We start from the raw sequence: 25,871 nt of genomic DNA, 5'->3' as shown, positions 1-25,871 counted from the left end.
CATCTGTCCCTGGGTCACTGCATATCCAGCTGGAGAAGTTCAGCCTGCCAGACTGTGTAATCAGACAAGTGGACAGTTTTCCTGCTCCCAGGACTGTGCTACTGAGTGTGCACAGTGGACACAGGCTGTCTCTAATCCCAGTTCCAGCCCTGCTACCTGCGTGACCTTGACTCATGAGCTCTAACCTTCCAGCAAGGGCCTCAGGCTTTCTCACTCGGTTTGCCTTAGAGAACCGAAACCCTCAGACCTCAGGATGCTATTGCCCATTTCTCCTGTGTGGGGACTGTTTCCTACTGGCGACACAGAGTGTGAGCACTGGTTTACACACACATACACACACACACACACACACACACACACACACACACACAAAGACACTCACATTGACACCCGTGTACAATGACATTGAATAAGAATTATCGCGTCCCATCATAAGAGGAACAGACACGGAGGAGGAAGTCAGAGGAAGATAAGTTGGGTCGCAGGCAACACCTACAGGTGACATGACTCTCCAATTTTTTAGGCCTTATTCCACTTGCACCTGAGGACATCCCTAGAAGTACTTTCTAGAATCATTCCCACTGGGCAGCTAGGGAGACACACTGGCCTGGACACACACCAGGACTTCCCCAGGATGGAGAACAGGTAAGGATGAGGAGTGGATTCTGGAAGCCAGGGCGTCTCCTCAAAGCTGCATGCAGACCCTCCCCGGCAGCTATAGAGACGGCGGGGCTGCTCTAACTGTGCAAGGTGCGGGTTCGCGTGGAGAAGGGCGTGAGCAGGCAGCAGCCCAGAGGGCTGTGTGTGGAGGTGTTGTCTGAGGAGGGGGTTCCAGGAAGTGGACCCCAGGAAGTGACATCACATCCTTAACAGACCCCAACCGAAATGGAACCTGGTTACCAGGCACCCACATTCTAACGACAGCTCCAGAGCCAGTGCACTTGGCTGGAGACAGTTGAAGACACAGGATGTTCTCCTCTTGTTTCCCGGTCTCCCGGGGCTTCTCCGCCAGGAAACCCTGGACTGCGAGGTTCTTCGGTGGCTGCAGGCGTCTGTGGAACCCTCCACCCAGGCGCCTGTGGCCTATTTTGAGGAGGTCACCTAAGGTAACGCTGGGTGGCCTGGAGAAGGCCAGTCTGGGACCGGCCTCCATTGGGGGCCCTCCCTGGGCAGGCCCGCTTTCCCTCATCTCCATGTCGCTGAAGGGGGACTTGAGAGGAGGTGTCCCCTCTGGGCAGGAATGGCTTGTTGAACACTTGGTGACCTGGGGGTCCTGTCATGGCCGCACCCAAGGACAGGGCTGATAAGGGGGATAGAGGACCCCTGGGGGGCATCTTCTCTGTGTCAATGGGAATACAAGGCTCCCACTCTGTCAGCTTTTCTGCCCCTGAAGGAGGTCTGTGCAGACAGTGGTGGATGTGTGTCACGACTGCAGATGTCTTATGGGTCGGAGAAGCAGACAGGGCTCTGAGGCTCCTGCCTGGCCTCTGGGCACTGTATTTACAGGACTCCACACACGGGACGGGACAGGACCTGGTCCACGGAGATCCCCGCTCCACCTCCCTGCAGGAGGCGCAGGTGCCCCACGACAGCAGCAGAGCCCAGGACGCGCTCAGGGTGAGTGTGAGCGAGGAGACTCCACACCCAGGAAGCCCCGGGCCCCGCTGCTGCCCCACTTCTCCCCTGGGCTGCCTCTTAAGAGAGCTGCTGGCAAAGGGATCTGATGCCCCGTCTCCCCCATCTGCCGTCACAACCCAGGACCTGCCTTGGCCAGACGCAAAGTCAGTGCCCACGTATGAGTCCGAATCTCAGAAAGAGACTCGGACAGAACTTCAGTATACGTAAAGTCAAGGGTATTTCTGCATTTTTCTACACGTTGTCCTGTTTCTTCTCCATCCCCAAGTGTCCACATTCACCTGAAGACCCTGAGCCCTCCCAGCCCAGGCTCAGCTGCTGTGTTCTCATCCCTTGAACGGGGTGTTGTGACAGCAGTCACGGGGATGAAGTGGTGCAGGCAGGGAGGGGCCGGCACTGCGGTGCCGACACAGGGATCTGAGACACTGATGCATTTCATCATCGCCCTTCACCCCTGGTACTGATGATGCTGAGAACCTTGGATCTGCTCAGGGCTCCCCTGTTCCACCTCAGGCACAACAGCTTGAGGCTTGAGCATTCGGTCTAATCTCCAGCCCCAAGAGCCAGGGGGTCCCCGGTGCTGCCTCTGATTCATGTCTCTCCTCCTTCCACCCCAGGGGGGAGCTGGACCATCAGGGAGCAGGGATGAGGCCTACAGGGCTTGGAGCCTCCGGCGACACAGGCTGGAGAAGCTGGTGGCAAAGCTGGTGCCTGCCGTCCTGGGCGGCCAGCCATCCTATGTGAACACATTTCTGGGCAGTTATCGAACTTTTGCCACCGCCCAGCAGGTGCTGGACCATCTGTTCCGAAGGTGAGCACTGTGTCTTCATGGGACATTGGGGACCTGGCCACCTACCAGCAGTGCCATGAGGCATTGTTCCTCTACCTCTCTGAGCCTCAGGGTCCCCCCTGAACACTGGGGTCAAGAGAGGATCAGGCCCTAGGAGGGTAGGAACAGAGGGAGACCTTCATGGAAGGTGCTCTCCAGGGACCTGGCTCACGGAAAGGGCAGCTGGCGGGGCTGTGGTTGTGCGAATTTGTCATTGTCCTCCTGCCCAAGGGCTAGCGTCTGCCTCCTGTGTCACTGGGACTTCGGCCTTGGGCGCAACTGTTTTCCCATTTCAAAGGGGATCTGTGATGCCATTAGCTGTCCCTGTCCTGGGAGAGTGAGAGCAGGGATCCCTGGGAGGGACAAGTGGGGTCCCAGGCCCACTCAGATGTGCGCCGTGGGGCCAGGTGGGCTCACTCACTCATTCCTCAAATGTATAGGAAGGGCCCCCAGGGACAGGGGCTTTTCTAGGAACAACCATCATTTAATGCATCGAGCAGACATCAGCCCTGCCCTCCAGGGCTTCCATTCTCTCGGGTGTCACACTGTCACACTAGACAGCACATCCAGCTAGTGTGCTCGGGACAGTGCATGTGACGCCTTCCTGCTCTCCTCTAGATACGGATGCGTCCTCCCTGTTACAGAAGAGGACGGGGGACCCCTGCACCAGCTGAAAGAGTGAGTCTCTTGGATTGAAGCGGGAAGGATTCCTTCCCCAAATAGTGTGTGAAGCTCTGGGCTCTCTGGTTGGGCAGAGGTGGGCGGAATCCTGGATCCCGCATATCCTGCGAGTCTGGCTTGAGAGCAGAAGTCCTAGGGCTTCCCCTGGCAAAGAAGAGACGAGACCCAGAGAGCTGTGGATGGGACTGTGGCGCTGTGAGGGGCATCTGGGAGGTCAGAGGACAGAGTCAAAAGTGAAGAAAACCCACAAGCATCCCCTATCCATCCCATCCCTGCCCACACGCCCTTTGGGAGACACAGAACACGAGGGGTGGAGAGCATCCTGCCCACCATCTAGGGGAGCCTCAATGGTGGGGACTCAGCTGGTGCTCAGGGGACCCAGGGAGCCTCAGGGGACAGCTGAGCCCATCCTGATGATGCTGAGTGGCAGGGGCATGAGGAGACCCAGGCAGGGTCCCTGGAGGATTCTGCAGCCAGCAGGTGCAGGAGCTAAAGTCTGAGGAGTGAGGAGGCCCGTGGGCAGCCTGGATGGCCGACACAGCCTGTCTGTTCCCTCCTGGCTCAGGCACTCATAGAGCAGTTCCTGTGTCCCTTAGAGGGCAGTGGCCAGAGCACACAGCCTGCCTGTCCTCACAGACGTGCCATCCAGTGGGGAGGGGCAGGGAGAGGGACATAGCAGTGTGACAGGTGTCCCTGAAGCGGTGGACAGGTGGTCACGCCATTGAGCCAGGGCTGTCCCTTCAGAAGGCTTGTAGCAGCCCCTCCTCTGTGTCCAAGCCCGCCTCTGCCCACACTGCCAGCTGAGATGGGACATGGAGCAGAGCCGGCCTCTGGATGGGCAGGAGCCAAAGGCAAAAAGGCCCAGGTCCCTGCAGGGCTAACCTGGGAGCCCAACGTGGTAGGAACGGCCAAGGCTCTGACTCTGGTGTCCCCCTGACTACCCCCAGGGCCATGGCCTCCATCCTGGGCACCTGGATGTTCCAGTACCCAGACGATTTCCACCAGCCTCCAGAATTCCCATGCTTGAAGACCGTTGTTGCTTACGTCGAGCTCAGCATGCCTGGCTCAGACCTGGAGCGGCAGGCCCACCTCCTCCTGGCACAGCTGGAGCAACTGGAACTCCCAGAGGCAGACAGTGATGGTGAGGAGGATGCAGGGTGGGGGATCTGGTGGGTGGGGAGGGGAAGGCACTGGACCCCACAGAGCAGAGTCTGGGAAGACTCCCTGGGGGTGGAATCCTGGAGTGAGATTTGACTGAGTAGCAGTGAGGGCTCCCCTGGCTTTGGGAGACCCGTGGGAAAGCAGTCCTACTGATGAGAGTTTCCCTTCTTGGAGCTACAGCACCAGCTCCAGGACCCGCTGGGGAAACCCCTCTGGGTGGAGAGCCAGCTCCAGCTCTCCCGCCTGCGACAGCGCCAGAGCCAGAGCCAGAGCCAGAGCCAGATCCAGAGCAGAGGGACGCGCTGTAAGTATCAGTCCAGCTCGGCTGCCACCCGTCGCCTTCAGGGCCGGGACGCCCACTGTCCTTGAGGTGTCTGTGATTTAGAATTCCGGATTATTCTTAGAGGTGATAACATATTCCTTGCGGCTTGTTGTGTCTGTGTTTTATTGTTAATAGAAACATCAAAGTGCCCTACATGTCTCTGTTTGGATAGACTCACTTCTCTGCACCAGACACACAGGGCGGGGATGTGGCCAAGTGGCCCCAGCACATTCCCACCCTCTCCCTGCAGGTCCTGTGAGGCAGCGGCCTCCTCTCTCTTGTCTGCTGTGGGCCCAGGGCCCAGCTCAGGGCCTCCGCCAACACTCCCTGAGACCCCACCCTTGGTAAGTGGCCGCCCATGTCATGATCAAGACAAGGACTTAGAAGGCAACCCCAAATTTTGATCTTAGAGGATTTGTTTTTTCCCAGCAGTGAGACTGATTTTGTGTTTGTGTGAATGTTGCCTGTTTGTCCGACATCCATGGAGCCAGCGGTTCACATGCCATTCCCCATACGGCCACCAGAGGGAGGGATGTCACTGCTTCTGAGAAACACTGTTCCATTCCAAAGTGGTCCTTCCCAATTTAGCCCTCCTCAGAACATGTTTTAGAAAGTGAGGATTCCTTTAAGCTATAGAGGTTTGGTTTTTTCCTTCAATCTCGTTTCAGGTCTAATCTCAATACACCTTCATTCACAAACAGCAATTGAGCCACTGAGTGGAAGTTGTCACTTGGGATACACAGACGTGTGTTCTTCTGTGTCCAGCCCCCATCTGTGTCCACCTCTGTCCCTTCCTCTCTCCCTCCAACCGTCTGCGTTTGTAAATATCTATTTAAATAAAAGACTTTGACAATCAGTGCAATGTACAAGAGATATTTTAATTCATGTTGCCTTGTGTGCGTGTGATGTAGATTTGGGTAGAAAGCGGTCTGCTCACAGGACAGTGGGGTTGTCCCTGAATCCCTAGGAGACAATTGAAGCGGGGCAGTAGGTCTCAGTGGGAGTCACTCACCGGGGAAGGTCTCCTGCTCAGCACAGCCAAGGTGGGTCCTCATCGACTTCTATCCCCAGAGCACTGAGTCTGCTTTCGCCTGGGGCGCTTTGCTACAATCCCGTGTATCCTAAAGTGTCAGAAGAAAGAACAGTGATGATAAGAACTGTGGGAGAGGGACAGGTTTTGATTTCAATTACCTGCTCCTCTACCTACAACGGCTTTCCCTGGATTGTATTATAAGGAACGCTCAGCAACCTGGGAGCAGAGTCTACACCTTGGACTTGAGCATATTACAGGTCTCTCGCCCAGCACTTGGCCAAGAAGATGGACGTGTACTGCTGAGTGAATAGAGTTGGGAGGGAAGATAGGACAGGTTAGGGGAATGTATTTGAAATGGGGACTCTCCTGGAGCTTTCCTGACAGGAAGTCATCAAACCTAGGCACCTTCCTCCCCTGCCAGGCCCTTTACTCCTGAAGACCTTCCCACAGAGCCCCTCAGCCAGGACCCACATGATCCCAGGGCTCTCCCACATCACATCTCAGCATCTGCTCTCACTTCTGTTCTCATTTTGGCCCCCTTGACTCTCCTACTGTGTGGCTCTGCACTCTAGGTCTCAGGGGACACCTCTGACTCCCTCAGGGATCCAAAGTCAGAATATTAGATCCTACGGACCTGAAGTTTCACGATGGGACTGAATTTATGAATCAGTCACCACATGGAGAAATACCGCTCTGCATGACTGTCATAATGCGGGGGGGGGGGCGGTTTCTCTGCAACAATCCATGTTAAATCGATGGCATAAAAGAAGCATGTTTTTCTTGCAATGAGCATCCCTACTAAATTTAGCCATTTCTCTGATGAGGCTCTAAAAGACCTGACGCATTACATGAGGAACGGAGTGAAGTGATATTGTGCTATAACGCAGTATATAATGCTGTGATACTTCTAAAAATTGTTATTATCCAGTTGGGCTAGGGTAATTGAAAAAAAAATAACCTTGTGACCCTTGAATTTCAATATGACTCTTGAAATTTCTCATGTTTCCAGGAAATTCAGAAGATGGTGGTGAACTCACCCATTTCTTTCTCGGCATTCGTTGAGATGGTCCTGTGTTTTCTCCTCACACTGTTAATGGAATGGAGTACAGTCATGCATTTTTCTAAGGTGAAGCCATCCTGCATTCCAGGAATCAATCCCACTTGCTCATGGTGTGCAGTTCTTCTTACACAGATGGGTACGAATGACTAGTTTATAGATTTTTTTCTGCCCTTTCTACCTCAGCTCAGGCTTCCTGCGCCCTGGTAGGGTGGCTGGTGATGGCCAGGACACAACACTGAACCACAGAGGGTTTTGCCTTCTCATTAGTCATGATAATTGTTCTTAGTAACCCCTGATGCTTGATTTACACAGTCATGACTGTCAGACAGACCTGCACTCACCCATTCCCCCCACCCCGTGTCTCACTCTCCACTCGATCCTTCTGGGATTCATTCGCTTCTTTTTTCAATCCACCCGTTCTCACTCTCAGTGACAGCCTGACAGCGGCAAACTCTCTGAGTCTCTTGGATCTGAACACAATGATATTTTGCTTTTACTCCTGAGTCATGGCTTAGAAGGAAAACTAGATGGACATTCCTGTGATGTGTCCCTTCGCATCTGAGATGTCATTCTGAAGTCTTGAAGTCAGTGGCAGCCTGGCCTCGCACAAAGTAGGCTCACTTGGACCGCCGGGCCCTGGCTGGTCTGAGAAGCATCCGTGCAGATGGGGCACTGCCCTTGGAGGGGCATCAGCAGGGCCCTCGCGGGTCAGGAGGCAGGGGAGGGGAAAAGTGGGCAAGAGCCTCTCCTGTGGTTTCCATGGGGATCAACAGGGAGGCAGGACTAGCAGGTGGGAGGACTCAAGCATCTCTGGGTGGAGGGGCTGCCCCTACTTGTCTGTCCCCGCCCTGGGTGTGCTCACTGGCATCTTCTACTGTCTCTAGGAACTGACTAGCCCTGGGAGGGGCAGCCCCTCCAGGCTCAGTGGGACCCAGGTGTCAAAGTGTCAGAAAACAGACAATAAAAAACGGCTAGCATACATGTCCAAACCACAGGCCTCCGTTTCCACATCCGTGGAGGGCGGGATTGGTCTCAGTGGCCCTCCAAGGCCCAGCCCTGCACTCTCAGAGTCCAGCCAGCTCCCAGGACCTCCCCAAATTCTGGTCCTAAGCGTCTGGGCTCAGCTAGGCAGCCACACCACTACCCAGCCCTGCAGCTCAGGCATTTCAAGGCCAGTGGGTCGCCTGGGGCCTCTGTGGGAGAGCAGGCCGTGGTGGGGCTGCTGGCTCAGCCTCCAGGTTGGACTTCACAAATGGAACGGGGGGCTCTGGGCTGGAATAATGCAGGCTTGTTCGCCACGGGAAGGACGGGGGTAACCGAGTCAGAGCACAGACTGCCAGTGCCTGGAGAACCATGCTGAGGCCAGGGCCGTCGGGGTCGGCAACTGGGAGCGCGCATCCTGCCGGGATCCTGTAAGATGGTGGCTGCTGTTTAATGCTGACGCTCACACTGCCCAGAAGGCTTCTGGAAATAAACACGCTCTCATAAACACAGGAACTTCCTGAGAAACAGTCAAACAAGGCTGGGAGACAAATGCAGGGCACGCGGCACGCGGCCCACCAACCGTCAGACAGCACCCCTCGCACCCACTCCCTTTGTCACCACGGCTGCCTGGCCTGTCAGTGGAGACGGCGAGTGGCCTGGTTTCCTGACCGCTTGGCCAGTGGCCAAAAGTCAGGGCTGAGGTTGGCACTTGTCCACCAGTGCTGTCCAGGGGACAGCAGGTGCCACAGAAGGATCTGTGGGGGCTCCTTGTGTCTGGCCAGAGGGACAAGATCTGCAGAGGGGTGTGGGGGTGCTGATCCTGCACCCAGGAAGTACACTGGCTAACTGGCCGTCCTTTCCTGGAATCCCTGAGAGCCAGCAAGATGGGCGCCTTGACATTTGGGACAGGACTGAGCCACCCCATGTCTGTCCTGAGTCTTGTCTTTCTGCCTGTCCTCCTGACAAGGTGGCGCTCTGCGCATTCTCATCTGGAGACAGGAAGACAGAGGCTCACAGGGGCACAGTGACCTGCCCAAGGCCACACAGCCGCAGCCAGGAAGGACTCAGACTCCATGTCCAGCCCCTTCCCACTGGGACATGGCCTGTAGCTGCAGAAGGCCCCAGCTGCAGCCCACAGAGGGTTCTCGGGAGTCGTTTTGACTCCAGAACCAGGGAGAGCAGGAGACCCCCACGCCCCACATCTGCAACTGATAGCTACTGATAACAAAAACAACAACAAAAAAATAGGCACGTCCAGAGCGGCCCAGGGCCAGAGTATCCTTCTTGAAGGCAGAAGTTGAGTCAGCTGGCCTCCTTCTTGCCAGGTTGGGTGGGATCCTGGTCCTCAGCACCTGCCACGGCACTGGTGGCTTGGGGGACCCCGCAGCCTCTAAAACAAGCTCCTGGACCCCCTTGCCAGCCACTTGTCATACCTTCTCCCTTCTGGCTGCCAGGATTTCTTTAATATTCCTCTTCCCATCCAGGTCCGAGAAGCACCCCAGGTTGTCGGGGATGGTGTGGTGGGTCTGGCAGGCAGGACAGGTCACAATGACCACACCCTGGTGATAGGCAAGCTTGGAGATATGCTTGGAGGACCCAGTCCCACATACATTGCAGGTGAAGACTAGCTGGTAGTGCGCGGGCGCGGGTCCCTTCTCGGAGCTGGAGGGACGCCAGCCCCAGCCCCAGCCCCAGCCCCAGGCCCGCCTTCTCCCTGCGGCCTCCAGGCAGGCACCGAGCCCCCAGCCGCCACCTCAGGCCAAGCATCCGGGAGTCCCGCGCCTCTCAACAGTCTCGGCAGGCAGCTCAGCTCTGCCCACAGGATCCCGCCCGCAGGCCCAACCCGCCATGATCTGCGCAGCGGAGACTGACCCCCGCCCCGGCTCTCCAGGCGCCCCGGCTCTCCCCGCGCCGACAAGGCCGCCCCCCACCCCAGCTGTCCCGCCGCAGCCATAATCGCCCATCGCCCCATGCCCCGGCTTTCCCGGCGCGGCCGAGAACGACCCCCGGCCCGGCTCTCCCCGCGCCCCGGCTCTCCCCGCGCCCCGGCTATTCCTGCGCGGCAGAGGACACCCCCGGACCAGAGTGTACAGCCGCAGACGAGATCGCCCCGTCCCACACAATGGCTTTCCCGGCGCGGCCGAGACCGACCCCCGCCCCAGCTGTCCCGCTGCAGGCGTGATCGCCCCCCGCCCCATGCCCAGGCTCTCCCGGCGAGGCCGAGAACGACCCCGACCCCGGCTCTCCCCGCGCCCGGGCTCTCCACGCGCGGCCAAGGCCGCCTCCCACCACATCTCTCACGCCGCAGCCGAGATCGGCCCCCGCCCCATGCCCCAGCTCCCCCGGCGCGGCGGAGGCCGCCCGCGCCCCTGCTCTCCACGCGGCCAGGGTCTGCCCGCGCGGCAGAGGCCACCTCCGTACTACACTGTACAGCCGCAGCCGAGATCGCCCCCCGCCCCAGCCCCGGCTTTCCATGCGCGCCCGAGAACGACTCCCGCACTGGCTCTCCACGCCCGGCCGAGGCCGCTCCCTGCCTTGGCTCTCCCCGCGCGGCCGAGGACGCCCCCCACCCCAGCTGTCCCTGCGCCGCGGCTCCCCCCGCGCGACCAAGGCCGCCCCCAACACCAGCTGTCCCGCTGCAGCCGAGATCGCCCCCCGCCGCATGCAGCGGCTTTCCCGTCGCGGCCGAGAACGACCCCCGCCCCAGCTGTCCCGCCGCAGCCGTGATCGCCCCCCGCCCCATGCCCAGGCTCTCCCGGCGCGGCCGAGAACGACCCCGGCCCCGGCTCTCCCCGCGTCCCGGCTCTCCCCGCGCGGCCAAGGCCGCCCCCCACACCAGCTGTCCGGCTGCAGCCGAGATCGCCCCCCGCCCCAAGCCCAGGCTCGCCTGGCATGGCCGAGAACGAACCCAGCCCCAGGCTCCCTGCGCAGCAGCCGCCTCCGCCCGCCGCCCTGGCTCACCCAGCCCAGCCTAGACCGCCCCAACCGGGCTCCCCGCTCCTGGCCCACCCCTTCCCCTGCCCCTCCACTGCAGATTTCTCCCCTCCTGTTCTGGCCCTCCAGGCACAGCTCATACCGCCCCTCCCCGCCCCGCCCCAATTCCGCGCGCGGCCCAGGCCACGCCTTCGACATCTTGGGAGCAGGCTTCCCTAGGCTGTCGCTTTAAAGATGGTTTGGATGGAAAAAAAAAAAAAAAGGAAAAACAGAAAACAGCATAAATACAAAACAGACACACTCATAGAAATAGAAAACAAACTTGTGGCTGCCAAGGGGGAGGGGCGTGGGACGGGACAACCTGGGAGTTGGAATGTGCAGATACTGACAGGCAGATGCAGAATAGATGAACAAGATTATACTGTATAGCACAGGGAAATACATACGAGATCTTGTGGTAGCTCACAGCCAAAGACATTTTCCAAAGAATATATGTATGTTCATGTATCACTGAAACATTGTGCTCTCCACGGAAAATTGACCAAATGATAAAGAAAGATTAATTAATTGCCCAAATACCTGTCTATATAAATCAACCTTTTTAAATAAAATACCAAAAAGGGGAGGGGGAAAGAAAAAGCTGCGGATTCTTTCCATAGCATCCCGGTGTGTTTGAGCACATGGAGTGACCCTACTCGTTCCTTCAGCGAGCATTCGTTGAACGCCTCCTGTGTGCCTGATACTGTGCCTGGTGCCCAAGAAATACTCCTTCTCCTGAAAAAGCGTACAGTCGGACATGGAAATAAGCAGCTACAGCAGCGTCTGGGCAGTTCTGTCCTACTCAGCCGGGCCCCGCTAGTTCAGACATGATCACAATTCGGGGAAGGACTGAGATAAGGACTGTATTCGTGCTAGTCTAGAAAGCAAGTCGTCTAAGCGAGCTGAAAGAGAAAGCACCGAAAAGTACAAATGGCTTCAAGGGCCCTAAGAGCATCCATTGACATGCTACAGCAGTGAAGGCAGAATCCACTCTAAGGAGCAGAGACCAGAGAGAGCACTCACCTTACAAGGGCAAAACTCTGACTGCCCTGTTGCCATCCCAGTTGAGGGAGTGGGACCTATAGGAAGGAAAAGTGCCCTGAAAGTACAAAGGTAAGTGGTAATATGATAAGGCTGAGAACGGGCCAAATGAGCAGCCGTGACAATGACACAGTGACTTCCGTGAATCAGTCTCGTGTGAGCTGCCTGAACATGGAACCCCCACTATCTCAGTGGCTTAATACAATCCCGGGCTTTTCTTCACTTGCGTAATGTCCAAAAGGGGTTTATCTTCCTTGGTGGGTAGCTCTTCTCCTAGCCAGAGTTCAGGGATCCAGGTTCATTTTATCCACTGAATCTATCATTTCGACATATGGCTTCTCAGGTCTCAAGGACGTGAAGGAGAACGTGTGGGAGATTTTCATGGGCTGTGCTGAAGTTCACATGCCACCGTCAGACCTCAACAGCTGAGCATGCCCGACTGCGAGGGAGGCCGGGAAATGGAGTCCAGCTGCATCTGTGCCCACGAACAGGAGGACGTGACCTTGGTAAGCAGCTAGGCCAGACCGCCACACGGAGCTAGAGGTAGAGGCCAGCTCCCTGTGGGTGGGCACCCCCTCTCGCCCTGACCTTGCTATCTCTGATGCCGAGTTGAGAATCTTGGGCCCCCGGGTCATGAGGCCCCTACTGCCATTTCCTCCATGCCATGCTGCCCGTGGCCTTGCTCTCTCTCACGTCCCCATTGTAGTCCATCAGAACAATTATTACTTCCTGATCACATCCTTCCTTGTCATTCAGTTTACTCGCTGGCCTTCCTCCTACCTGGACGGAAGCTCCCTGAATGCGTGGAAGCAGCCTATGAGATGGTCACGTCACTCTACTGATGTGAGCCACCATCTGCCCATCTGTCCCTGGGTCACTGCATATCCAGCTGGAGAAGTTCAGCCTGCCAGACTGTGTAATCAGACAAGTGGACAGTTTTCCTGCTCCCAGGACTGTGCTACTGAGTGTGCACAGTGGACACAGGCTGTCTCTAATCCCAGTTCCAGCCCTGCTACCTGCGTGACCTTGACTCATGAGCTCTAACCTTCCAGCAAGGGCCTCAGGCTTTCTCACTCGGTTTGCCTTAGAGAACCGAAACCCTCAGACCTCAGGATGCTATTGCCCATTTCTCCTGTGTGGGGACTGTTTCCTACTGGCGACACAGAGTGTGAGCACTGGTTTACACACACATACACACACACACACACACACACACACACACACACACACACACAAAGACACTCACATTGACACCCGTGTACAATGACATTGAATAAGAATTATCGCGTCCCATCATAAGAGGAACAGACACGGAGGAGGAAGTCAGAGGAAGATAAGTTGGGTCGCAGGCAACACCTACAGGTGACATGACTCTCCAATTTTTTAGGCCTTATTCCACTTGCACCTGAGGACATCCCTAGAAGTACTTTCTAGAATCATTCCCACTGGGCAGCTAGGGAGACACACTGGCCTGGACACACACCAGGACTTCCCCAGGATGGAGAACAGGTAAGGATGAGGAGTGGATTCTGGAAGCCAGGGCGTCTCCTCAAAGCTGCATGCAGACCCTCCCCGGCAGCTATAGAGACGGCGGGGCTGCTCTAACTGTGCAAGGTGCGGGTTCGCGTGGAGAAGGGCGTGAGCAGGCAGCAGCCCAGAGGGCTGTGTGTGGAGGTGTTGTCTGAGGAGGGGGTTCCAGGAAGTGGACCCCAGGAAGTGACATCACATCCTTAACAGACCCCAACCGAAATGGAACCTGGTTACCAGGCACCCACATTCTAACGACGGCTCCAGAGCCAGTGCACTTGGCTGGAGACAGTTGAAGACACAGGATGTTCTCCTCTTGTTTCCCGGTCTCCCGGGGCTTCTCCGCCAGGAAACCCTGGACTGCGAGGTTCTTCGGTGGCTGCAGGCGTCTGTGGAACCCTCCACCCAGGCGCCTGTGGCCTATTTTGAGGAGGTCACCTAAGGTAACGCTGGGTGGCCTGGAGAAGGCCAGTCTGGGACCGGCCTCCATTGGGGGCCCTCCCTGGGCAGGCCCGCTTTCCCTCATCTCCATGTCGCTGAAGGGGGACTTGAGAGGAGGTGTCCCCTCTGGGCAGGAATGGCTTGTTGAACACTTGGTGACCTGGGGGTCCTGTCATGGCCGCACCCAAGGACAGGGCTGATAAGGGGGATAGAGGACCCCTGGGGGGCATCTTCTCTGTGTCAATGGGAATACAAGGCTCCCACTCTGTCAGCTTTTCTGCCCCTGAAGGAGGTCTGTGCAGACAGTGGTGGATGTGTGTCACGACTGCAGATGTCTTATGGGTCGGAGAAGCAGACAGGGCTCTGAGGCTCCTGCCTGGCCTCTGGGCACTGTATTTACAGGACTCCACACACGGGACGGGACAGGACCTGGTCCACGGAGATCCCCGCTCCACCTCCCTGCAGGAGGCGCAGGTGCCCCACGACAGCAGCAGAGCCCAGGACGCGCTCAGGGTGAGTGTGAGCGAGGAGACTCCACACCCAGGAAGCCCCGGGCCCCGCTGCTGCCCCACTTCTCCCCTGGGCTGCCTCTTAAGAGAGCTGCTGGCAAAGGGATCTGATGCCCCATCTCCCCCATCTGCCGTCACAACCCAGGACCTGCCTTGGCCAGACGCAAAGTCAGTGCCCACGTATGAGTCCGAATCTCAGAAAGAGACTCGAACAGAACTTCAGTATACGTAAAGTCAAGGGTATTTCTGCATTTTTCTACACGTTGTCCTGTTTCTTCTCCATCCCCAAGTGTCCACATTCACCTGAAGACCCTGAGCCCTCCCAGCCCAGGCTCAGCTGCTGTGTTCTCATCCCTTGAACGGGGTGTTGTGACAGCAGTCACGGGGATGAAGTGGTGCAGGCAGGGAGGGGCCGGCACTGCGGTGCCGACACAGGGATCCGAGACACTGATGCATTTCATCATCGCCCTTCACCCCTGGTACTGATGATGCCGAGAACCTTGGATCTGCTCAGGGCTCCCCTGTTCCACCTCAGGCACAACAGCTTGAGGCTTGAGCATTCGGTCTAATCTCCAGCCCCAAGAGCCAGGGGGTCCCCGGTGCTGCCTCTGATTCATGTCTCTCCTCCTTCCACCCCAGGGGGGAGCTGGACCATCAGGGAGCAGGGATGAGGCCTACAGGGCTTGGAGCCTCCGGCGACACAGGCTGGAGAAGCTGGTGGCAAAGCTGGTGCCTGCCGTCCTGGGCGGCCAGCCATCCTATGTGAACACATTTCTGGGCAGTTATCGAACTTTTGCCACCGCCCAGCAGGTGCTGGACCATCTGTTCCGAAGGTGAGCACTGTGTCTTCATGGGACATTGGGGACCTGGCCACCTACCAGCAGTGCCATGAGGCATTGTTCCTCTACCTCTCTGAGCCTCAGGGTCCCCCCTGAACACTGGGGTCAAGAGAGGATCAGGCCCTAGGAGGGTAGGAACAGAGGGAGACCTTCATGGAAGGTGCTCTCCAGGGACCTGGCTCACGGAAAGGGCAGCTGGCGGGGCTGTGGTTGTGCGAATTTGTCATTGTCCTCCTGCCCAAGGGCTAGCGTCTGCCTCCTGTGTCACTGGGACTTCGGCCTTGGGCGCAACTGTTTTCCCATTTCAAAGGGGATCTGTGATGCCATTAGCTGTCCCTGTCCTGGGAGAGTGAGAGCAGGGATCCCTGGGAGGGACAAGTGGGGTCCCAGGCCCACTCAGATGTGCGCCGTGGGGCCAGGTGGGCTCACTCACTCATTCCTCAAATGTATAGGAAGGGCCCCCAGGGACAGGGGCTTTTCTAGGAACAACCATCATTTAATGCATCGAGCAGACATCAGCCCTGCCCTCCAGGGCTTCCATTCTCTCGGGTGTCACACTGTCACACTAGACAGCACATCCAGCTAGTGTGCTCGGGACAGTGCATGTGACGCCTTCCTGCTCTCCTCTAGATACGGATGCGTCCTCCCTGTTACAGAAGAGGACGGGGGACCCCTGCACCAGCTGAAAGAGTGAGTCTCTTGGATTGAAGCGGGAAGGATTCCTTCCCCAAATAGTGTGTGAAGCTCTGGGCTCTCTGGTTGGGCAGAGGTGGGCGGAATCCTGGATCCCGCATATCCTGCGAGTCTGGCTTGAGAGCAGAAGTCCTAGGGCTTCCCCTGGCAAAGAAGAGACGAGACCCAGAGAGCTGTGGATGGGACTGTGGCGCTGTGAGGGGCATCTGGGAGGTCAGAGGACAGAGTCAAAAGTGAAGAAAACCCACAAGCATCCCCTATCCATCCCATCCCTGCCCACACGCCCTTTGGGAGACACAGAACACGAGGGGTGGAGAGCATCCTGCCCACCATCTAGGGGAGCCTCAATGGTGGGGACTCAGCTGGTGCTCAGGGGACCCAGGGAGCCTCAGGGGACAGCTGAGCCCATCCTGATGATGCTGAGTGGCAGGGGCATGAGGAGACCCAGGCAGGGTCCCTGGAGGATTCTGCAGCCAGCAGGTGCAGGAGCTAAAGTCTGAGGAGTGAGGAGGCCCGTGGGCAGCCTGGATGGCCGACACAGCCTGTCTGTTCCCTCCTGGCTCAGGCACTCATAGAGCAGTTCCTGTGTCCCTTAGAGGGCAGTGGCCAGAGCACACAGCCTGCCTGTCCTCACAGACGTGCCATCCAGTGGGGAGGGGCAGGGAGAGGGACATAGCAGTGTGACAGGTGTCCCTGAAGCGGTGGACAGGTGGTCACGCCATTGAGCCAGGGCTGTCCCTTCAGAAGGCTTGTAGCAGCCCCTCCTCTGTGTCCAAGCCCGCCTCTGCCCACACTGCCAGCTGAGATGGGACATGGAGCAGAGCCGGCCTCTGGATGGGCAGGAGCCAAAGGCAAAAAGGCCCAGGTCCCTGCAGGGCTAACCTGGGAGCCCAACGTGGTAGGAACGGCCAAGGCTCTGACTCTGGTGTCCCCCTGACTACCCCCAGGGCCATGGCCTCCATCCTGGGCACCTGGATGTTCCAGTACCCAGACGATTTCCACCAGCCTCCAGAATTCCCATGCTTGAAGACCGTTGTTGCTTACGTCGAGCTCAGCATGCCTGGCTCAGACCTGGAGCGGCAGGCCCACCTCCTCCTGGCACAGCTGGAGCAACTGGAACTCCCAGAGGCAGACAGTGATGGTGAGGAGGATGCAGGGTGGGGGATCTGGTGGGTGGGGAGGGGAAGGCACTGGACCCCACAGAGCAGAGTCTGGGAAGACTCCCTGGGGGTGGAATCCTGGAGTGAGATTTGACTGAGTAGCAGTGAGGGCTCCCCTGGCTTTGGGAGACCCGTGGGAAAGCAGTCCTACTGATGAGAGTTTCCCTTCTTGGAGCTACAGCACCAGCTCCAGGACCCGCTGGGGAAACCCCTCTGGGTGGAGAGCCAGCTCCAGCTCTCCCGCCTGCGACAGCGCCAGAGCCAGAGCCAGAGCCAGAGCCAGATCCAGAGCAGAGGGACGCGCTGTAAGTATCAGTCCAGCTCGGCTGCCACCCGTCGCCTTCAGGGCCGGGACGCCCACTGTCCTTGAGGTGTCTGTGATTTAGAATTCCGGATTATTCTTAGAGGTGATAACATATTCCTTGCGGCTTGTTGTGTCTGTGTTTTATTGTTAATAGAAACATCAAAGTGCCCTACATGTCTCTGTTTGGATAGACTCACTTCTCTGCACCAGACACACAGGGCGGGGATGTGGCCAAGTGGCCCCAGCACATTCCCACCCTCTCCCTGCAGGTCCTGTGAGGCAGCGGCCTCCTCTCTCTTGTCTGCTGTGGGCCCAGGGCCCAGCTCAGGGCCTCCGCCAACACTCCCTGAGACCCCACCCTTGGTAAGTGGCCGCCCATGTCATGATCAAGACAAGGACTTAGAAGGCAACCCCAAATTTTGATCTTAGAGGATTTGTTTTTTCCCAGCAGTGAGACTGATTTTGTGTTTGTGTGAATGTTGCCTGTTTGTCCGACATCCATGGAGCCAGCGGTTCACATGCCATTCCCCATACGGCCACCAGAGGGAGGGATGTCACTGCTTCTGAGAAACACTGTTCCATTCCAAAGTGGTCCTTCCCAATTTAGCCCTCCTCAGAACATGTTTTAGAAAGTGAGGATTCCTTTAAGCTATAGAGGTTTGGTTTTTTCCTTCAATCTCGTTTCAGGTCTAATCTCAATACACCTTCATTCACAAACAGCAATTGAGCCACTGAGTGGAAGTTGTCACTTGGGATACACAGACGTGTGTTCTTCTGTGTCCAGTCCCCATCTGTGTCCACCTCTGTCCCTTCCTCTCTCCCTCCAACCGTCTGCGTTTGTAAATATCTATTTAAATAAAAGACTTTGACAATCAGTGCAATGTACAAGAGATATTTTAATTCATGTTGCCTTGTGTGCGTGTGATGTAGATTTGGGTAGAAAGCGGTCTGCTCACAGGACAGTGGGGTTGTCCCTGAATCCCTAGGAGACAATTGAAGCGGGGCAGTAGGTCTCAGTGGGAGTCACTCACCGGGGAAGGTCTCCTGCTCAGCACAGCCAAGGTGGGTCCTCATCGACTTCTATCCCCAGAGCACTGAGTCTGCTTTCGCCTGGGGCGCTTTGCTACAATCCCGTGTATCCTAAAGTGTCAGAAGAAAGAACAGTGATGATAAGAACTGTGGGAGAGGGACAGGTTTTGATTTCAATTACCTGCTCCTCTACCTACAACGGCTTTCCCTGGATTGTATTATAAGGAACGCTCAGCAACCTGGGAGCAGAGTCTACACCTTGGACTTGAGCATATTACAGGTCTCTCGCCCAGCACTTGGCCAAGAAGATGGACGTGTACTGCTGAGTGAATAGAGTTGGGAGGGAAGATAGGACAGGTTAGGGGAATGTATTTGAAATGGGGACTCTCCTGGAACTTTCCTGACAGGAAGTCATCAAACCTAGGCACCTTCCTCCCCTGCCAGGCCCTTTACTCCTGAAGACCTTCCCACAGAGCCCCTCAGCCAGGACCCACATGATCCCAGGGCTCTCCCACATCACATCTCAGCATCTGCTCTCACTTCTGTTCTCATTTTGGCCCCCTTGACTCTCCTACTGTGTGGCTCTGCACTCTAGGTCTCAGGGGACACCTCTGACTCCCTCAGGGATCCAAAGTCAGAATATTAGATCCTACGGACCTGAAGTTTCACGATGGGACTGAATTTATGAATCAGTCACCACATGGAGAAATACCGCTCTGCATGACTGTCATAATGCGGGGGGGGGGGCGGTTTCTCTGCAACAATCCATGTTAAATCGATGGCATAAAAGAAGCATGTTTTTCTTGCAATGAGCATCCCTACTAAATTTAGCCATTTCTCTGATGAGGCTCTAAAAGACCTGACGCATTACATGAGGAACGGAGTGAAGTGATATTGTGCTATAACGCAGTATATAATGCTGTGATACTTCTAAAAATTGTTATTATCCAGTTGGGCTAGGGTAATTGAAAAAAAAATAACCTTGTGACCCTTGAATTTCAATATGACTCTTGAAATTTCTCATGTTTCCAGGAAATTCAGAAGATGGTGGTGAACTCACCCATTTCTTTCTCGGCATTCGTTGAGATGGTCCTGTGTTTTCTCCTCACACTGTTAATGGAATGGAGTACAGTCATGCATTTTTCTAAGGTGAAGCCATCCTGCATTCCAGGAATCAATCCCACTTGCTCATGGTGTGCAGTTCTTCTTACACAGATGGGTACGAATGACAAGTTTATAGATTTTTTTCTGCCCTTTCTACCTCAGCTCAGGCTTCCTGCGCCCTGGTAGGGTGGCTGGTGGTGGCCAGGACACAACACTGAACCACAGAGGGTTTTGCCTTCTCATTAGTCATGATAATTGTTCTTAGTAACCCCTGATGCTTGATTTACACAGTCATGACTGTCAGACAGACCTGCACTCACCCATTCCCCCCACCCCGTGTCTCACTCTCCACTCGATCCTTCTGGGATTCATTCGCTTCTTTTTTCAATCCACCCGTTCTCACTCTCAGTGACAGCCTGACAGCGGCAAACTCTCTGAGTCTCTTGGATCTGAACACAATGATATTTTGCTTTTACTCCTGAGTCATGGCTTAGAAGGAAAACTAGATGGACATTCCTGTGATGTGTCCCTTCGCATCTGAGATGTCATTCTGAAGTCTTGAAGTCAGTGGCAGCCTGGCCTCGCACAAAGTAGGCTCACTTGGACCGCCGGGCCCTGGCTGGTCTGAGAAGCATCCGTGCAGATGGGGCACTGCCCTTGGAGGGGCATCAGCAGGGCCCTCGCGGGTCAGGAGGCAGGGGAGGGGAAAAGTGGGCAAGAGCCTCTCCTGTGGTTTCCATGGGGATCAACAGGGAGGCAGGACTAGCAGGTGGGAGGACTCAAGCATCTCTGGGTGGAGGGGCTGCCCCTACTTGTCTGTCCCCGCCCTGGGTGTGCTCACTGGCATCTTCTACTGTCTCTAGGAACTGACTAGCCCTGGGAGGGGCAGCCCCTCCAGGCTCAGTGGGACCCAGGTGTCAAAGTGTCAGAAAACAGACAATAAAAAACGGCTAGCATACATGTCCAAACCACAGGCCTCCGTTTCCACATCCGTGGAGGGCGGGATTGGTCTCAGTGGCCCTCCAAGGCCCAGCCCTGCACTCTCAGAGTCCAGCCAGCTCCCAGGACCTCCCCAAATTCTGGTCCTAAGCGTCTGGGCTCAGCTAGGCAGCCACACCACTACCCAGCCCTGCAGCTCAGGCATTTCAAGGCCAGTGGGTCGCCTGGGGCCTCTGTGGGAGAGCAGGCCGTGGTGGGGCTGCTGGCTCAGCCTCCAGGTTGGACTTCACAAATGGAACGGGGGGCTCTGGGCTGGAATAATGCAGGCTTGTTCGCCACGGGAAGGACGGGGGTAACCGAGTCAGAGCACAGACTGCCAGTGCCTGGAGAACCATGCTGAGGCCAGGGCCGTCGGGGTCGGCAACTGGGAGCGCGCATCCTGCCGGGATCCTGTAAGATGGTGGCTGCTGTTTAATGCTGACGCTCACACTGCCCAGAAGGCTTCTGGAAATAAACACGCTCTCATAAACACAGGAACTTCCTGAGAAACAGTCAAACAAGGCTGGGAGACAAATGCAGGGCACGCGGCACGCGGCCCACCAACCGTCAGACAGCACCCCTCGCACCCACTCCCTTTGTCACCACGGCTGCCTGGCCTGTCAGTGGAGACGGCGAGTGGCCTGGTTTCCTGACCGCTTGGCCAGTGGCCAAAAGTCAGGGCTGAGGTTGGCACTTGTCCACCAGTGCTGTCCAGGGGACAGCAGGTGCCACAGAAGGATCTGTGGGGGCTCCTTGTGTCTGGCCAGAGGGACAAGATCTGCAGAGGGGTGTGGGGGTGCTGATCCTGCACCCAGGAAGTACACTGGCTAACTGGCCGTCCTTTCCTGGAATCCCTGAGAGCCAGCAAGATGGGCGCCTTGACATTTGGGACAGGACTGAGCCACCCCATGTCTGTCCTGAGTCTTGTCTTTCTGCCTGTCCTCCTGACAAGGTGGCGCTCTGCGCATTCTCATCTGGAGACAGGAAGACAGAGGCTCACAGGGGCACAGTGACCTGCCCAAGGCCACACAGCCGCAGCCAGGAAGGACTCAGACTCCATGTCCAGCCCCTTCCCACTGGGACATGGCCTGTAGCTGCAGAAGGCCCCAGCTGCAGCCCACAGAGGGTTCTCGGGAGTCGTTTTGACTCCAGAACCAGGGAGAGCAGGAGACCCCCACGCCCCACATCTGCAACTGATAGCTACTGATAACAAAAACAACAACAAAAAAATAGGCACGTCCAGAGCGGCCCAGGGCCAGAGTATCCTTCTTGAAGGCAGAAGTTGAGTCAGCTGGCCTCCTTCTTGCCAGGTTGGGTGGGATCCTGGTCCTCAGCACCTGCCACGGCACTGGTGGCTTGGGGGACCCCGCAGCCTCTAAAACAAGCTCCTGGACCCCCTTGCCAGCCACTTGTCATACCTTCTCCCTTCTGGCTGCCAGGATTTCTTTAATATTCCTCTTCCCATCCAGGTCCGAGAAGCACCCCAGGTTGTCGGGGATGGTGTGGTGGGTCTGGCAGGCAGGACAGGTCACAATGACCACACCCTGGTGATAGGCAAGCTTGGAGATATGCTTGGAGGACCCAGTCCCACATACATTGCAGGTGAAGACTAGCTGGTAGTGCGCGGGCGCGGGTCCCTTCTCGGAGCTGGAGGGACGCCAGCCCCAGCCCCAGCCCCAGCCCCAGGCCCGCCTTCTCCCTGCGGCCTCCAGGCAGGCACCGAGCCCCCAGCCGCCACCTCAGGCCAAGCATCCGGGAGTCCCGCGCCTCTCAACAGTCTCGGCAGGCAGCTCAGCTCTGCCCACAGGATCCCGCCCGCAGGCCCAACCCGCCATGATCTGCGCAGCGGAGACTGACCCCCGCCCCGGCTCTCCAGGCGCCCCGGCTCTCCCCGCGCCGACAAGGCCGCCCCCCACCCCAGCTGTCCCGCCGCAGCCATAATCGCCCATCGCCCCATGCCCCGGCTTTCCCGGCGCGGCCGAGAACGACCCCCGGCCCGGCTCTCCCCGCGCCCCGGCTCTCCCCGCGCCCCGGCTATTCCTGCGCGGCAGAGGACACCCCCGGACCAGAGTGTACAGCCGCAGACGAGATCGCCCCGTCCCACACAATGGCTTTCCCGGCGCGGCCGAGACCGACCCCCGCCCCAGCTGTCCCGCTGCAGGCGTGATCGCCCCCCGCCCCATGCCCAGGCTCTCCCGGCGAGGCCGAGAACGACCCCGACCCCGGCTCTCCCCGCGCCCGGGCTCTCCACGCGCGGCCAAGGCCGCCTCCCACCACATCTCTCACGCCGCAGCCGAGATCGGCCCCCGCCCCATGCCCCAGCTCCCCCGGCGCGGCGGAGGCCGCCCGCGCCCCTGCTCTCCACGCGGCCAGGGTCTGCCCGCGCGGCAGAGGCCACCTCCGTACTACACTGTACAGCCGCAGCCGAGATCGCCCCCCGCCCCAGCCCCGGCTTTCCATGCGCGCCCGAGAACGACTCCCGCACTGGCTCTCCACGCCCGGCCGAGGCCGCTCCCTGCCTTGGCTCTCCCCGCGCGGCCGAGGACGCCCCCCACCCCAGCTGTCCCTGCGCCGCGGCTCCCCCCGCGCGACCAAGGCCGCCCCCAACACCAGCTGTCCCGCTGCAGCCGAGATCGCCCCCCGCCGCATGCAGCGGCTTTCCCGTCGCGGCCGAGAACGACCCCCGCCCCAGCTGTCCCGCCGCAGCCGTGATCGCCCCCCGCCCCATGCCCAGGCTCTCCCGGCGCGGCCGAGAACGACCCCGGCCCCGGCTCTCCCCGCGTCCCGGCTCTCCCCGCGCGGCCAAGGCCGCCCCCCACACCAGCTGTCCGGCTGCAGCCGAGATCGCCCCCCGCCCCAAGCCCAGGCTCGCCTGGCATGGCCGAGAACGAACCCAGCCCCAGGCTCCCTGCGCCGCAGCCGCCTCCGCCCGCCGCCCTGGCTCACCCAGCCCAGCCTAGACCGCCCCAACCGGGCTCCCCGCTCCTGGCCCACCCCTTCCCCTGCCCCTCCACTGCAGATTTCTCCCCTCCTGTTCTGGCCCTCCAGGCACAGCTCATACCGCCCCTCCCCGCCCCGCCCCAATTCCGCGCGCGGCCCAGGCCACGCCTTCGACATCTTGGGAGCAGGCTTCCCTAGGCTGTCGCTTTAAAGATGGTTTGGATGGAAAAAAAAAAAAAAAAGGAAAAACAGAAAACAGCATAAATACAAAACAGACACACTCATAGAAATAGAAAACAAACTTGTGGCTGCCAAGGGGGAGGGGCGTGGGACGGGACAACCTGGGAGTTGGAATGTGCAGATACTGACAGGCAGATGCAGAATAGATGAACAAGATTATACTGTATAGCACAGGGAAATACATACGAGATCTTGTGGTAGCTCACAGCCAAAGACATTTTCCAAAGAATATATGTATGTTCATGTATCACTGAAACATTGTGCTCTCCACGGAAAATTGACCAAATGATAAAGAAAGATTAATTAATTGCCCAAATACCTGTCTATATAAATCAACCTTTTTAAATAAAATACCAAAAAGGGGAGGGGGAAAGAAAAAGCTGCGGATTCTTTCCATAGCATCCCGGTGTGTTTGAGCACATGGAGTGACCCTACTCGTTCCTTCAGCGAGCATTCGTTGAACGCCTCCTGTGTGCCTGATACTGTGCCTGGTGCCCAAGAAATACTCCTTCTCCTGAAAAAGCGTACAGTCGGACATGGAAATAAGCAGCTACAGCAGCGTCTGGGCAGTTCTGTCCTACTCAGCCGGGCCCCGCTAGTTCAGACATGATCACAATTCGGGGAAGGACTGAGATAAGGACTGTATTCGTGCTAGTCTAGAAAGCAAGTCGTCTAAGCGAGCTGAAAGAGAAAGCACCGAAAAGTACAAATGGCTTCAAGGGCCCTAAGAGCATCCATTGACATGCTACAGCAGTGAAGGCAGAATCCACTCTAAGGAGCAGAGACCAGAGAGAGCACTCACCTTACAAGGGCAAAACTCTGACTGCCCTGTTGCCATCCCAGTTGAGGGAGTGGGACCTATAGGAAGGAAAAGTGCCCTGAAAGTACAAAGGTAAGTGGTAATATGATAAGGCTGAGAACGGGCCAAATGAGCAGCCGTGACAATGACACAGTGACTTCCGTGAATCAGTCTCGTGTGAGCTGCCTGAACATGGAACCCCCACTATCTCAGTGGCTTAATACAATCCCGGGCTTTTCTTCACTTGCGTAATGTCCAAAAGGGGTTTATCTTCCTTGGTGGGTAGCTCTTCTCCTAGCCAGAGTTCAGGGATCCAGGTTCATTTTATCCACTGAATCTATCATTTCGACATATGGCTTCTCAGGTCTCAAGGACGTGAAGGAGAACGTGTGGGAGATTTTCATGGGCTGTGCTGAAGTTCACATGCCACCGTCAGACCTCAACAGCTGAGCATGCCCGACTGCGAGGGAGGCCGGGAAATGGAGTCCAGCTGCATCTGTGCCCACGAACAGGAGGACGTGACCTTGGTAAGCAGCTAGGCCAGACCGCCACACGGAGCTAGAGGTAGAGGCCAGCTCCCTGTGGGTGGGCACCCCCTCTCGCCCTGACCTTGCTATCTCTGATGCCGAGTTGAGAATCTTGGGCCCCCGGGTCATGAGGCCCCTACTGCCATTTCCTCCATGCCATGCTGCCCGTGGCCTTGCTCTCTCTCACGTCCCCATTGTAGTCCATCAGAACAATTATTACTTCCTGATCACATCCTTCCTTGTCATTCAGTTTACTCGCTGGCCTTCCTCCTACCTGGACGGAAGCTCCCTGAATGCGTGGAAGCAGCCTATGAGATGGTCACGTCACTCTACTGATGTGAGCCACCATCTGCCCATCTGTCCCTGGGTCACTGCATATCCAGCTGGAGAAGTTCAGCCTGCCAGACTGTGTAATCAGACAAGTGGACAGTTTTCCTGCTCCCAGGACTGTGCTACTGAGTGTGCACAGTGGACACAGGCTGTCTCTAATCCCAGTTCCAGCCCTGCTACCTGCGTGACCTTGACTCATGAGCTCTAACCTTCCAGCAAGGGCCTCAGGCTTTCTCACTCGGTTTGCCTTAGAGAACCGAAACCCTCAGACCTCAGGATGCTATTGCCCATTTCTCCTGTGTGGGGACTGTTTCCTACTGGCGACACAGAGTGTGAGCACTGGTTTACACACACATACACACACACACACACACACACACACACACACACACACACACAAAGACACTCACATTGACACCCGTGTACAATGACATTGAATAAGAATTATCGCGTCCCATCATAAGAGGAACAGACACGGAGGAGGAAGTCAGAGGAAGATAAGTTGGGTCGCAGGCAACACCTACAGGTGACATGACTCTCCAATTTTTTAGGCCTTATTCCACTTGCACCTGAGGACATCCCTAGAAGTACTTTCTAGAATCATTCCCACTGGGCAGCTAGGGAGACACACTGGCCTGGACACACACCAGGACTTCCCCAGGATGGAGAACAGGTAAGGATGAGGAGTGGATTCTGGAAGCCAGGGCGTCTCCTCAAAGCTGCATGCAGACC

At 57.2% G+C, this 25,871-nt stretch overlaps 2 protein-coding genes across 3 annotated transcripts; both read left to right on the top strand.

The window, feature by feature from the left end:
• The first annotated feature begins 943 nt into the window (after positions 1-943).
• LOC140699140 (ral guanine nucleotide dissociation stimulator-like) lies at positions 944-5,484 on the top strand. The gene is made up of 8 exons (XM_072970900.1): positions 944-1,106; positions 1,507-1,617; positions 2,253-2,446; positions 3,083-3,142; positions 4,093-4,286; positions 4,487-4,610; positions 4,879-4,972; positions 5,297-5,484. The coding sequence occupies exons 1-8, from the start codon at positions 969-971 to the stop codon at positions 5,300-5,302; spliced, it is 921 nt and encodes a 306-aa protein (XP_072827001.1). The 5' UTR covers positions 944-968; the 3' UTR covers positions 5,303-5,484.
• A 7,997-nt stretch (positions 5,485-13,481) lies between these two features.
• On the top strand, positions 13,482-19,676 carry LOC140699139 (ral guanine nucleotide dissociation stimulator-like). Of its 2 annotated transcripts, none has more exons than XM_072970898.1 (8): positions 13,482-13,689; positions 14,090-14,200; positions 14,836-15,029; positions 15,666-15,725; positions 16,676-16,869; positions 17,070-17,193; positions 17,462-17,555; positions 19,254-19,676. In XM_072970898.1, exons 1-8 carry the CDS (start codon positions 13,552-13,554, stop codon positions 19,509-19,511), a joined length of 1,173 nt encoding a protein of 390 aa, XP_072826999.1. In that variant the 5' UTR covers positions 13,482-13,551; the 3' UTR covers positions 19,512-19,676. The 2 variants fall into 2 exon arrangements, with proteins under 2 accessions (XP_072826999.1, XP_072827000.1); XM_072970899.1 differs by lacking the exon at positions 19,254-19,676 and adding an exon at positions 17,880-17,965.
• Positions 19,677-25,871: the final 6,195 nt, after the last annotated feature.

The sequence above is a fragment of the Vicugna pacos genome, chromosome 11 (assembly GCF_048564905.1).
Source record: "Vicugna pacos chromosome 11, VicPac4, whole genome shotgun sequence".
Taxonomy (NCBI): Eukaryota; Metazoa; Chordata; class Mammalia; order Artiodactyla; family Camelidae; genus Vicugna; species Vicugna pacos.
This window is presented reverse-complemented; position numbering and strand designations above follow the sequence as displayed.